We start from the raw sequence: 14,464 nt of genomic DNA, 5'->3' as shown, positions 1-14,464 counted from the left end.
TCTGTACTCTAGCACATTGGATATGAGGTTAAAGTGCATCCATATCAGGTGATCTGCTCAGGAATTACATCCATTTTTATACATAGTCCCTCCATTTTAGGAGACCAAAAGTAATTGGACGATTTGCTTCTCGGCTGTTTCTGATTAGTTAGTTTTATTGAATTGCTTGCTTAGTGCAGATACAGTACCAGTCAAAAGTTTGGACACACTTTGCCCTTTTCTGCTTTTTCTGATTGATGACTGACAGAGGAAATCATGTGGTCAAAGTGAAGATTCTCAGCTTTTATTAAAGCGTATTTTGATACATTTTACATGTAGTAATTGCAGTAATTTTTATACCCCCATTTCAGTTGAGACAAATGAACATGATGTCAAATAAAATAGTCACATTTTGTATTTGGCTGCATATCCTTTTGCATGCCATGACTTCCTTAAGTCTGTGACATATCAACATCACCAGAGTTTGGATGTCTTCCTTTCAGGTTGTCTTACAGCCAAAAACCACTTTGCATTTGAATGGATCTCTATCGGAATTTGGGTGTGGGACTAGTTTCAGCTGTAAATTACACTGATACAGTATGGAGCACATTTGTTGGCTAAATGGTTAAGGAAAGTCAAGGAAGCCATTGTCAGGCTGAGAAATGAAAAAAAAAAACATAGTCAGAGGCACATGCCAAACAATAGGCTTACTGAAAAAAATACCTTCAAATTAAAGGTGACAATCTGCACTTTAACCTCATATTCATCGTTTCATTTCAAATGTAATGTACTTGAGAACAAATAGAAATAACAAATTGTACCACTGTCCAAATACATATGGACTGCACTGCATATCGCTTATGATTGGTAAACTCAATAGCTAACTGAGGTACAGCTAGAATATACGTACTTCATAATAGGTAAACTCAATAGCTAACTGAGGTACAGCTTTGTAAGCTGGACATGGTCCCAGTTAAATAACCAAGTAAAGATAATAAATCAGACAATTCTTACCCAGTGCCAGCAGGGCCTGTTTGGCTGCGTCTCGCACGTCCTCTTTGTCCGTTCGACACAGATACACCAGCTGCTCAATACTCTCTTTGGCCTGCGGTGCACAGGAAACAGAGACATTTACACACGGATCATGCGTCCTGTCCACAGCAATCCTACCAAGCTTGTGTAGGTCTTCCGCTGGAGTCTGAGCTGGAGCGCATTCCATCTCTAGTTCCCCCTTGGCCCCCTCATTGCCCCCAATCACAATTAATTTACTTTCACACTATACTGATTCTGCTGTAACCTGGCCACTGTGTGCAATGTGTCAGCTTGTGAGTATACGTTAGCATTAGTCTTACGTCCTGGAACTTCTTCACCACAGTTCACAGTTGCAACCAGCTTGAGTCAACCATGGTGCAAACAACCCCGAGCATCTTTTTTTGGTGTGCTTTTGGGTTCTGAAAAGTCTTTCACGTCTATCAAATTTAGAGGGCAAATGTACTCTGGTTCAGGTTAAAAACCCCTCCGAACAGAGTGAGAGCACCACCTCAGACTCCTCTGGCCGAGTCAGCCAGCAGAGCCCCTAAACGCACACCCGTCCCTCGCGGGATTCCCCCCTGCCGGTGGGTGGCACTGACCTTCAGACACGCCAGGGCTTTGCACCCGGACACTCGCGTGCCAACGCTCTCATCCTCCAGCAGCTCCAGACAGCTCACCAGGGCCTGGGGGCAGGGCAAGGGAGCAGGGACAAGGTTACACACAGGACTGGGCACATGCAGCGTCACACAAAACAACAACAGTGCACCGCTCTACGTTCTCAACTGTACGTACATGTGCATATACATGCTGCGTGTAAGTCGGTGTTGTACGCACACTGTTGCTTCTTTTCACTCTGGAGTGAATGCTACTACTAATAGTACCAACAGCACTACTACTAGTAATAACAATATATGAGGTGAAGCAAAAAATAAATGAGGCTGAGGCTGCTGATGAACTGCACAACATCTGAACACTGTATAAGCACAGTCTCGTTTAAAAAAAAAGTACTATTCTTGTTTTTACACGTGGGTTTCTAACTCAGAAGTGCACTCTGGAATGCTATGAATCTGAGGACAAACATGAATTTCTTTGCTAAACGGGGGGAAAATCCAACAGAGATCCTTGCCATGCTGAAAGAAGTGTATGGGGAGCAGACATGTCCTGTGCACGTCTTTGAGTGGCACAAGTGGTTCAAAGTGGGGAGTGACGAAGTTGGGGATGATCAGAAATCTGGACTACCCTCAACAACAAGATCTGATGCCAACATCCAGAGGGTCAATGAACTGGTGTGGAGGGATCACAGATCAGAATCCCGGAATTGGATTAAAATAAGTCTGTGAGGACCATCTTGGTGGAGGATTTGGGCATGAAGAAGGTGTTAGCAGAGATGGTGACTGGGGCCAGAGTTCATGCCAGAAGGGCTAACTTTCAACCAACATACAGAGAAGTGCTAGACCACCTGTTTGCCGGAATCCGATGCAAGAGGAAAAGCAGAACAAGAACTGAATCCTGCATCTGGACAAAGCCCCTCCAGACAAGGCCCTCAGCACCCACAAGTTCCTGGCCGACAAACAGCTCTGGAACACCCTCTGTACTCAACAGACCTAGCACCATGAAACTTCTGGCTCTTTCCCAAGCTGTGTCCTCAAAGGAACACATTTCAAGCGTGTGGAGGACATCAAAACACATGTGGCTAGCTTACTGAAGACCATCAAGAAGGAGGAATTTGAAGGGTGCTTGGAGTCGTGGAGGAGAAGAATGCAGAAGTGTATTGACTACAGGGGGATTATTGTGATGGGGAGAAGTAGTTATCTTGTTATTTTAACAATTAAAATGTGTTATTTAGCTGAAGCTTTTATCCAAAGTGACTAAGCACTAAGGACAATCCCCCTAGAGCAATGCGGGGTTAATAGCTCAAGGGCCCAACAGCTGTGCGGATATTATCGTGGCTACACCGGGGCTTGAACCACCAACCTTGCGGGTCCCAGTCATGTACCTTAGCCACTAGGTACATGACTAAATAAAAGTTATATTGATACAGTCTTGTTTCTTTTTTTGGCACACCTTGTACTTTACCATAGAAAATGTTATGATTAGAGTGGAAGGATGTGCAGTAAGTCTAGGGGAATATGACATTCTCTGAATGCGGCAGCGTAAGGGGCTGCTGGCTACAGTTGGCACTGGCACAGTCAGAGTTGAGTGCCAGATCATGTTACGTATATCAAACCATTTATTTATGGTGTGTGAGTGTGTCTGTGATATAGAAAGACGGAGAGAGAGGGAGATAGTTAAATACACTTCTTGAAAGTTCTTTGTGTGTTCTCATATTTGCCAGCTTTTAATCTGTTTAAATTGTGTTTTGTACTTTGTACTTGGACACTGCTCTGTTCTAGTATATACTACTGCTCAGCAAACGTCCCAAGATAAGTATGTGGGCACTAAATAAATAAAGTAAAATAAACACACACCAGAGCTGTGAGCAGTAGAATGTAGCAAGCGCTGAAATTTGTGTGTGTGTGTGTGTGTGTGTGTGTGTGTGTGTGTGTGTGTGTGTGTATAGATATATATATATATATATATATATGTTGTGTGTTCACACCACTTCCTGATTTCTTATTTTTTTGCATGTTTGTCACACTTAAATGTTTCAGATCATCAAGCAAATTTAAATATTAGTCAAAGACAACACAAGTAAACACAAAATGCAGTTTTTAAATGAAGGTTTTTAATATTAAGGGAGAAAAAAAATCCAAACCTACATGGCCCTGTGTGAAAAAGTGATTGCCCCCTAAACCTAATAACTGGTTGGGCCACCCTTAGCAGCAACAACTGCAATCAAGCGTTTGCGATAACTTGCAATGAGTCTCTTACAGCGCTGTGGAGGAATTTTGGCCCACTCATCTTTGCAGAATTGTTGTAATTCAGCCACATTGGAGGGTTTTCGAGCATGAACCGCCTTTTTAAGGTCATGCCACAGCATCTCAATAGGATTCAGGTCAGGACTTTGACTACGCCACTCCAAAGTCTTCATTTTGTTTTTCTTCAGCCATTCAGAGGTGGACTTGCTGGTGTGTTTTGGATTATTGTCCTGCTGCAGAACCCAAGTTCGTTTCAGCTTGAGGTCACGAACAGATGGCCGGACATTCTCCTTCAGGATTTTTTGGTAGACAGCAGAATTCATGGTTCCATTTATCACAGCAAGTCTTCCAGGTCCTGAAGCAGCAAAACAGCCCCAGACCATCATACTACCACCACCATATTTTACTGTTGGTATGATGTTCTTTTTCTGAAATGCTGCGCCAGATGTAATGGGACACACACCTTCCAAAAAGTTCAACTTTTGTCTCGTCAGACCACAGAGTATTTTCCCAAAAGTCTTGGGGATCATCAAGATGTTTTCTGGCAAAATTGAGACGAGCCTTAATGTTCTTTTTGCTCAGCAGTGGTTTTCGTCTTGGAACTCTGCCATGCAGGCCATTTTTGCCCAGTCTCTTTCTTATGGTGGAGTCATGAACACTGACCTTAACTGAGGCAAGTGAGGCCTGCAGTTCTTTGGATGTTGTTGTGGGGTCTTTTGTGACCTCTTGGATGAGTCGTCGCTGCGCTCTTGGGGTAATTTTGGTCGGCCGGCCACTCCTGGGAAGGTTCACCACTGTTCTATGTTTTCGCCATTTGTGGATAATGGCTCTCACTGTGGTTCGCTGGAGTCCCAAAGCTTTAGAAATGGCTTTATAACCTTTTCCAGACTGATAGATCTCAATTACTTTCTTTCTCATTTGTTCCTGAATTTCTTTAGATCTCGGCATGATGTCTAGCTTTTGAGGATCATTTGGTCTACTTCACTTTGTCAGGCAGGTCCTATTTAAGTGATTTCTTGATTGAGAACAGGTATGGCAGTAATCAGGCCTGGGTGTGAACTCAGGTTTGATAAACCACAGTTAAGTTATGTTTTAACAGGGGGGGGCAATCACTTTTTCACACAGGGCCATGTAGGTTTGGATTTTTGTTCTCCCTTAATAATAAAAACCTTCATTTAAAAATTTTGTGTTTACTTGTGTTGTCTTTGACTAATATTTAAATTTGTTTGATGATCTGAAACATTTAAGTGTGACAAACATGCAAAATAATAAGAAATCAGGACAAACACTTTTTCACACCACTGTATATATATATATATATATATATATATTATATTTGTATTTCTGCACATTGATATGTACTACTTGGGAAGTTAATTACTGGCCACAGAACAGAAAAAGAACAGAGACAGCAACAACAAAGATAGTTACAGATAAAAAAAAACATTGCTTTACACATCTTACATGATACTCTGATCATTTACATCTATCACAATTTAGATATGCTACCATACACTACTGAGATAACCACTGCATTGAATTATGTAGAGGGTGTGGAATAAGGGTGTCATCAGTTGATCTTTTTTTGAGGTAAGGATTACTTGGGGAGGGGTTACCTTTTATGGTACTGAACCTCACTACCAGTAAAAGTATAGAAGCACATTTGGACTATGGAGTACACAACTCCATTCCTGCATTATGCTGGGTTTTGTTACAATCAATTATTTGAGCTCAATTTTTGAAACTAATACTGGCTCACTCCTGTGTAACAAACCATGCAGCTATATTGTATGCAGAGAAAATGGGAAAAATACTTTCACAGTAATATAAATTCTCAGAGAAAAAACTAAAAAGTAATAGTTTTATTTCCAAAAAAGGGGTCAAAGAGATTAGTAGCGCTGTTCTGCACCTTTTGAATGATACAACTATAATCATGTTGCATAGTGTATACATTTGAGAATATATTGGGGGATCAGACCATTCTGCCAATCCTTCGCACCCTTTAGTTTGAATTTCTAGATAGCCTTTTTTTCTCATCTTTATCAAGGGGCCAATAATCCGCAAGGGTGCACGTGCAGCCAACAGCTGTAGAGTCACGACTATAATAAATGTGAGATCAAATTACATGAATGAAATAATTAAGAGTAGATCCCCAAAAAGGATCAGTCCTCGTTGTGCACCCCTGGACGTAATGCAGGGACTGGAATGACCCAAATCTGATTGGCTGAATGAGTGCTGGGAGGAGTCGGCGGGCTCACCCTCTCGCGGTGGCGTGGCTGGTCAGCGAGGGCTCGGAGCAGGGAGCTGGCGGCCGTGCACACCTTGGCCCGGGGGTCCGTCAGCAGCAGGCTAATGGCCCGCAGGCCCTCCCTTTTCAGGCTGGACTCCGGGGGCTTCTTCAGGGTCTTCAGCAGAGTGTCCTGGTCCCCGGACTGCAGGGTCTGCACCAGCCACACTGGGAAGGGGGAGAAGGAGAGAGAGAGAGAGAGAGAGAGAAGGGGTTGAGAGAGCACAGAGGTAATCAAGTTCAAACCTTTTCTCAAAATCATTTTTTGTTTTTTTACTGTAATTGCCATTTATGCAATATTTATAGTTTTCTTTTTCGGGGAAGTTCTTGTATTTTCTGGTTAGGGAATGCTTTCACAACACTGGGTAATTCCTAAAAGTTTGGGTTATTGTTAGAACTGGTGCAAACTCTTGTGTAATTCAGCAGTGTTTGTGCTCATTCTAAAGACATGGTGTACGACTGAAGAATGGTCAATCAGGTCTCTAATTCTTGCATTCACCCAGTCACTTTACAAACCCATACACCCTTTCCAGTCAGACATGTGCAAATAGTGTGTAAAGGACTATGTCAGAAGCGTGGCTCTCTCTCTCACACACACACACACACACACACACACACACACACATACACACCTTCCTCTGCCAGCTCGGTGATGTGTGTGTCCAGTATGCTCACTCCCTCAGCCTCCAAGTAGCTCCAGAACTGGAAGATGGTGAGGGTCTCCCTGCCTGCCCCTCCCCCCCGCCGGGGCAGCCTGTGCTCCAGGATTCGCTCTGTCAGGCTTAGGAACACTGGAGACAGGAGGACCACGTCACATGACCAGAAAACCTGCCACACTACGCCCCCCCCCCATCACACAGCCCCATTTCTCCTCAAGCAGCTGTTCAACAGGAAACAGCCACATCCTTAAATACTCTTCCCATAATACACTCTGCCATAGAACAGCCCACTTAAAGACTGAAAATAAAAGAGAAAAAATGATCTAGTCTGTTTTTCCATCTGTGGTGCAAACGTTTTTTGTAAACCACAAACGACAGCTAGGTGTGTGGAACTCCCCTTCTCAGTGCTCATAAATATTCATGACAGTACCGGTAACTCAAACCGAAGAAAGATATCCTGCCATTGCAAAAAATGAGCTGCCAGGTCACACAGCAGTCACACACTGCATAATACTTAACAGCTCTGTCAGAGCCTTGTACCTCTCAGTGATACAATTTACAATTTAGCAGATGCTAAATAGCGGCTAACAGAAGGTGCATTTAACCACCTCTTCAGCTAGAGATAATTAAAGCTACAGTCAAATCTACGCTAGCACTGCAGGGCTGCTACCTACAGCTCCTGTTCCTGGTCAGGGCCCCACGCTGTGTACCCCATGTTCCCCACAGAGTGCAGGCCCTGGAGGGAGGGCGCGGCCGTACCTGTGTCTGCCAGGCTGGCGCCGTGTTCGGGCAGCCGGCTAGCGTAGGCCGTGCCCAGCACCCGCAAGAACACCTCTGTGGACGCGCTGTAGACGTTGGCGCCTTCTGTGCACAGTCTCCATAGCGACGGGGCACCCTGGCACTGCTCTAGCTGTGGCACCACTGCTCCAGGGGGGAAAGGGAGAGACAGAACGGAGAGAGAGAGGGGAAAAAAAGGGTAAAGAGAGACAGAGAGATATTAGGAAGTCAACACCTCGTATAGCACAGAATGTACTTGTTCCTTTGGCCAATTACGATGACGCAAGCTTCAAAACCGAGATTAGCTATGACACGGAAGGTGATGCCCTGACTCAAGAAGGCAAGTACTCCTGAGACACTTGACCGCATTCCTCTCACCATATTGAGCTGTTAGTGAAAGCATCACCATAGCAACACAAGCCCATCAAAATAGAGCATTTTAGGTTCTGCTTGTAGCAACGAAAGATGGTGCATTCTCACAAACCATCACTATTATTGATATCATTAGCTCAGGAGGTAAGAGTGGTCATCTGGCGGTCGGCAGGTTTCCGGTTCAATCCCCCGCCCTGGGTGTGTCTAACTATCACTTTGGCCGTTGGTGTGTGGGTGAATGAGAGGCATATAATACATTTGTTGCATTAGTTCTAAAAAAAGCTCACCTAAGCAAAATATGCTCAATATCATAGTATTTTTTACTTTGGTTCTTTATGTATAATATAACTATTGATGTCTTGATTGGACATCACCCTTAAGACTGTAATGGCCTGCTTGGAATTCAATCCTGAATGCTTCCAGTTGGATCCCTAACTGCCATTTCACACTACCTCATTGACAACAATGAAACGATAAATTGTGATTGCGAGGGAATGCTTGGACTGCATTGCCCACAATTCAGCGGTCACGTGTCCTCACACAGTAGGAAATGGTGGACATACCCTTGCTGGGCTCGGTGATGCGGGCGGGCGAGTCCTCGGTGAGCTGGCGGATGAGCTCCAGAACGCGGGCCTCCCTGAGGAGGCGGTCCAAGGCATACATCTCCCCGCAGCGCAGCGGCCCGAACGTGCCCAGTTTCTACAACACACAGCAGGCCTTTAGCATTAGCCAATGTTAGCACAGATGTCATTGGACTGGCTACAACTAACTAGCATAGCATAGCATAGCATAGCATAGCAAAGCTAACTCTGGTGCTTTACACACGTCAAAATAGTGAGTTAGCGACAGCGTATTGGTAGCTCCGTCCATCTTTGGCATCATCGAGGCTCTCTCTCTCTCATTACGACCCTACCTCTCAAAAGTCGCCTGTATGACTGTCGACCGTGCTTGCTGTAAACCTTGTGCACTCACTACAATTCTAGAGATGATTTTGCAATATTAAAATGGCAGTGTGAATATTAAACTTGCCAAAATTCTTTAACTTCACAGGGCCTAGGCAATGATTGTGGAGTGTGGCAAGTTTCAAGGAAGCATGGTAACTCATAAACGAGTACCCTCAAGCTAAGCTTTAAGTGGAATTCCAGCTGGCCTGAATTTTACACACGTCATTTCAATGTTCGGTTTCACAAGTGGGGGAAAAAACAACGACAGAAAAAGAAAAAGGAAATAAACAGCCATGTAGCTTAACCGAAATGCTAAGTGAGACTTATGCTACAGTAAGTGAATATACAGTTATACAGCACTGTATAACATGAATATACAGTTATACAGTGCTGTATAACATGAATTTCAATGTCAATTTCAGTGTCACTTTTGCAAGTGCAAGAGGGGGCCACATAATATTGTGGTGTGTGTCAATCCAAACTCAGCAGAAGCCAATTTCAGTGTGTCAGGGATAATTTGCAGCACGCTCACTGGCCATTTTCAAGAATTACAAAGGGCCCAGCATTCTGAAGGCTGAAAAACAATAAGCGTTGCATTGTGGGATGTAAGGGAGCACAGATATTTAGTTAAAGTTAAAGTCCCTTTGTAAGGATGGCAAAGATATTTCCCTTCAGGGCATCATGAGACCATTTGTTTCTGAAAATACAGAGGGGTGAGCTAGGTCACACGGTCTGCTTCATATGGAGATTTCACTGAAACGAGGGGCAAAGTCAACACTGGCACACAGTAATGCGATTATCATTTTGTTCCAATCGCAATAATTATTTCAGCCCAAAACCTCTCGTGAAAACGGGAGAGAAACAAGGAAAGTGAAACTGTCCAACGTATTCTTATAGGAATGAAACACCAAAGGAGTTGGGTGTCAGGTTAACTAGAGCAGTAAACCTAGCTTGTGACGTGCTCAATCTTTTACCAATGAAGGTTTTGTGTGACTTGTGAAATATTTTGAAAGGTTATCTAGAGATAACGGCACAATGAAAAGAGTCTCTCTCCATCTGTCCCCCAGTTAACGTAGTAAGTTGCCCTTGTAATGTGCTCAATCATTTACCAATAACAGTTCTGTGCGATTTGTTTTGGATAGAAGTTGTCTCTGGGCCTGTGTCTTCCCTCCAGAGACACTCACCAGTAGCTGGGTGCTGCAGTTCCTCAGGTGGACCAGCAGGGTCTCGTCCAGGGTGGGGCAGCGGGTGGTCATGGGCCCGGAGGGGGACCCCCAGCAGCGCTCCTCACACCCCTCGTCCTCCCCCGCACTCTCCTCCGCTGGCCTGCAGGGGGCGCTGGGGCTCTCACTGAACAAAAGCACACAGGTTCAAACCACACAGGACTCCCAACTTGCTACAAAATCGCAGACATGAATTTGAAATCTTATATTGTTGCCATTTCATATTATTTATTATATTGTTTGGTTACACTTGGATAGGAGATGACCTGAGAAACCCACATTGCTGCAGATGGTGGGCCAGTATTTCATTTTCACAGATTGTCATGTTCACCACTAGAGGGCAGTAATGGCTTACGTGACAAAAGTGTTTCTTAGCAAAATAATTTTAAAAAGCAGGATGACTGGTATCCTGGCAAGGAGATGTTGAGTGTGCATTAGGATCCCCAACCTGTCTGTGGCATTCTTTTTCCCCCCATCTTCCTCTTCCTCATCTTCCTCGTCATCCAAGTCAGAGGTATTCAGGAAGTCAAAACTCCCAAGAGCAGTCTCTACTGTCAGGCTCACACTTGAGGAGCGACTTCGACTGCGGCCCTGAGAGGAAGAACACACACACACACACACACACACACACACACACACACACACACACACACACACACACAGACAGACAAACGATACAAGAGGTATGATTATTGCAAACGCACACCGGTATAATCAGAGTAAACATACATATGCAAAAGGTATAATTAAAGTAAATTCACACAGGTATAATTGCTATGCATCTACACACACACATATGCACACACACAGAAGTAACTTTATTACCCAGACAAAAGTAAACAGAAAAACCCACACGCTGTTAACATTCCTGTGAATGTATCTAGTATCGACATAGACATAAACAAATGTTAGAGCATTCATATACAGATAACATAACAGTTTATACACATACACACAGATGGATAACATTAATGTTTACACACACACACACACACAATCTTTGGAAATGACCAACAGCACTGCCTGTGCTCATCCACAGTGAACAGCTTAACAGTATTACAGCACAGTGCAGGAAGTGACATCATAATCAGTATTATTAAATCAGTGACTCAGACAGCAGCTCTGCATGCGTTTCTTGTGGAAACATAATGTACAAACATGCTATAATCTTACTGGCCAGCCCCATTGTGTTGTACACAGTAGGTTACCAGCAGGCTCAGGAGTGCCAATTTGCTGCAGTGTATCGTGTTCAGACCGTGACAGTGTTCAGATGGTTATCTGTGGTCGGTTCAGGCGAGGGGCTGCTAAATGAGGGAGAGGGAGAACGAGACCCCACCCCCGCATTGTGGAGAAGAGACCCCACCCAAATGAGGGAGAGGAAGTGCTGTACCCTGCGCTTTGTCCCAGGGGATTGTGAGACTCTGCATTGTTTATAAAACTCCCTCTCTTTCACTCACACATACATACACACACAGAACCACAACACCCAAGCATACACATACAGTGGAGGCAGGGCTGGAATGTTGGCACCGTCTCCACGGTGACCTGGCGGAAGGCCAAGGTCACAGGCATTCTGTGGCTCTGGCTCATTTGTAAACCAAGCCGAGTGAGTGATAGGGGGCAGGGAGCCTCAGCCCACGGTGTGGTACTGAACGATGGCCTGAACACACAGGCCACTGAGAGAGCAGTGGGGTCCGTAGCACACAGACTCACCGTTAACGCCTCCTCCAGCAGTTGCAGCTCCTGTTCTAGGACCTGCAGCTCGGGAAACTGCCCCCTGTAGTCATCCAGGGAGGAGACGACCGCATTCAACGCCTCCTCCACCTCGCCGTCCGCGGGCGGCTGCCCCACACTGTCCCCGGGCAGAGCCGCTACTACGGCCCCAGGCTTCTCGGCCTCCTCTGGAGCAGCCTGGGGAGGCAGCGCCTCTGGCACGTCCTCCGTCCCCTTCGCGGATGTCAGTGGCTGTGCCGTTATCGCCGGAGGGTCCCCCTGAGCCTCCGCTTCAGTCCTGGGCGCGCTGGCGCAGGGAGGCGAGCAGGGCTCCTCCGGCTCCACCGCCACATCTGCCCCAGTCCCTGAGTCAGACGAAGCCCCATCCAGGCTCTCTGGCCGTGGGGCCTCAGATTCAGCCGAGTCCCTGGCTTCGGGCCTAGTTTCCTGCTCCTCCTCCTCCATCTCAGAAATAGTGGGGTGTCTCTCCCTCGAGCTGGGAAGGGGCTCAGAGGGGGTTTGGTAGTCCACAGGGGGCAGGAGCAGCAGGGCGTTTGGGTCCTGGGCCTCTGAAGGAGCAGGGAGAGCCTCCACCGTCACCGCGGGAGACGCAGGCATTTCCATGACGACGTTGGCGGCGGAGACGGCCGAGGCCTCGGACCCGCCCTCGGAGGGCTCTGCGAATTCGCCGGCCGGCCGCTCCCCCGCCATGGCGCCGTCCACGCTGTGCTCACTGATGTGGCTGAGGGAGCGCGAGTAGCGGGCGTGGCCGTTGGGCACCGGCTGCGGCTTCTTCCCAGAATCCTCCTCTCCCGTGGCCTCGCCGACCTTGAGCTCCTCCTCCTCCGCCCGCTCCTCTTCCTCCTCCTTGCCCCGGCCGGCCGCGCGGGTCGGGGTGGAGGTGGCGGACTCGCGGGGGGCGAAGGAGATCTCGATGGCGGGGGCCACCGTCTGCACCTCCGGCTGGACCAGGGTCTTGTGGGAGTGGCGGAGGCCCACGGACAGCTGGGGGCTGGAGGAATCGTCGGAGGATTCGGAGGAGTTGGACCAGGCCGTCCCGTTCTCCATGTCATCCTGTCTCCGCAGCATGTTCTGCAGAGAGAAGGAGAGGGACGCAAAGAGGGGGTTAGAGGAGAGTGGAGAGAGAAGTAGAGAGTGTGGGGTAAAGGAAGGAGGGGGGAGAAAGAGTTATTGTCAGAGGGAGATGACTACAGCGATACTTCTTAAAGAAACAACATGGTTTCATTGGAACAAACGACACATTCAGCTCTATTCCCCATCCATATTTTGTATTTTTTTGATGGTCAACTCATCACATGACACACCAATTCCCATGAAGTTTGGCAAGAACAATATACACACTGTCATCTTATTTGTTAACTACCCATGAAACCACATGGCTGCCACAAGCCAATCAAAGTTCAGAATTAGCATATAATTGCACACAATAGGAGTGGTGTAAATGCCACAGCAGTCCCGTGGTTTAACGCGCATTAGAATACAGTGACGCTCATGTGACCGGCAGCCAGCGTGGCGGAGGTTATGCCACAGTGAGGGACAGACCGTGAGAGGTAGAGGGTCCCATACGCACAGGCTCTCAGGCCCGGACCAATTCCACCACATGTTAAATGCCTGGTTCCAACCACACCGCAAACATACTCTGAGGCCAGTTTAATTCCCTTCTCATTCACTCCCTCCAGCTTTGTTGGGTCACCCTGTGTTCCTCTGGCCACAGAAGGGTTTCACAGCAAAGAAATTTCATGAGAAAAAGAAAAACCCACAACAACAACGACGCAGGCCGCAAGCGGAGCCTGGGACTGGATTTTCGTTTTCCCCCACCAGGAAGGTTCTGCCTCAGGGCTACTCAAACACTGGGGCTACCAGGATTGGACGGGAGCCTCCCCAGGGCCTCCCCTGCGCTATGGCCGCAGCTACAGCTACCAGCACTTACGTGGATCTGCATATTAGCAGAGCCGAGCCTGAGGGGGGTGACGTCGCCGCACGAGCAGCTCTGAGTGACTTTCTCGGCCAGCGTCTCGCGGAACACGTCCAGCAGGGACCATCGCTGTGTGGGCACCATGCTTCTCGTAGCGGTCTTCGCACAGGAGGGGGTGCGGAGGTGGGGACCGGAGGGGGGGCCAGGCACGGGGAAGGGAGGAGGGGGGGGGGGGGGGTTGAAGTGGAAGGTGAGAATGACCGCTAGGACTAGACCAATACCGGATGGATCGCTAACGGGGTGCTAGAGGAGCACGGCTAAGGTTAGCCACTCTCTACCGTGACCTCTAACCCTTCGACACAGACAACAGCACCGATGGGGCTGAAACAGAAGAAGAGATTGGTTTGTTGCTCCACAGATGAGTGGAAACCAGTGGCTGGCCCTGCTGCTATATCTAAGGAGTCAGTCAGGAGACTACAGATAAACTTCCCAGTACAGGAATGCCTGTTAATATGTACATTCCAGTTAAGGAAGGATAAAAGCTCTTGAAAAATAGTTTCTCCTCCCAGAATCCAAGTTATAAACAGGAAGGGGTTATTTCTCTTTTCTCTGACATGACTCCATCCCTCTCTCTCTCTCCCCCTTTACTCAAGCAAACCACTTCCTAATTTCCTTGTTTGTTGT

At 47.0% G+C, this 14,464-nt stretch overlaps 1 protein-coding gene across 3 annotated transcripts in view; it reads right to left on the bottom strand.

The window, feature by feature from the left end:
* Positions 1-14,464, bottom strand: part of ripor1 (RHO family interacting cell polarization regulator 1) — a 91,889-nt gene that overhangs the window by 2,164 nt on the left and 75,261 nt on the right. For all 3 annotated transcript variants that reach the window (XM_061245476.1, XM_061245475.1, XM_061245474.1), the window contains exons 13-21: positions 11,845-12,936; positions 10,580-10,722; positions 10,093-10,258; positions 8,528-8,663; positions 7,575-7,736; positions 6,789-6,947; positions 6,128-6,324; positions 1,611-1,694; positions 994-1,084 (exon numbers count right to left, since the gene is read on the bottom strand). In XM_061245476.1, coding sequence (XP_061101460.1) covers positions 994-1,084; positions 1,611-1,694; positions 6,128-6,324; positions 6,789-6,947; positions 7,575-7,736; positions 8,528-8,663; positions 10,093-10,258; positions 10,580-10,722; positions 11,845-12,936 — 2,230 coding nt within the window. The remainder of the gene's footprint in view (positions 1-993; positions 1,085-1,610; positions 1,695-6,127; positions 6,325-6,788; positions 6,948-7,574; positions 7,737-8,527; positions 8,664-10,092; positions 10,259-10,579; positions 10,723-11,844; positions 12,937-14,464) is intronic.

This window comes from Conger conger, chromosome 6 (assembly GCF_963514075.1).
Source record: "Conger conger chromosome 6, fConCon1.1, whole genome shotgun sequence".
Lineage (NCBI taxonomy): Eukaryota > Metazoa > Chordata > Actinopteri > Anguilliformes > Congridae > Conger > Conger conger.
Note: the sequence above shows the minus strand (reverse complement) of the source record. Positions and strands in the feature narration are given on the sequence as shown.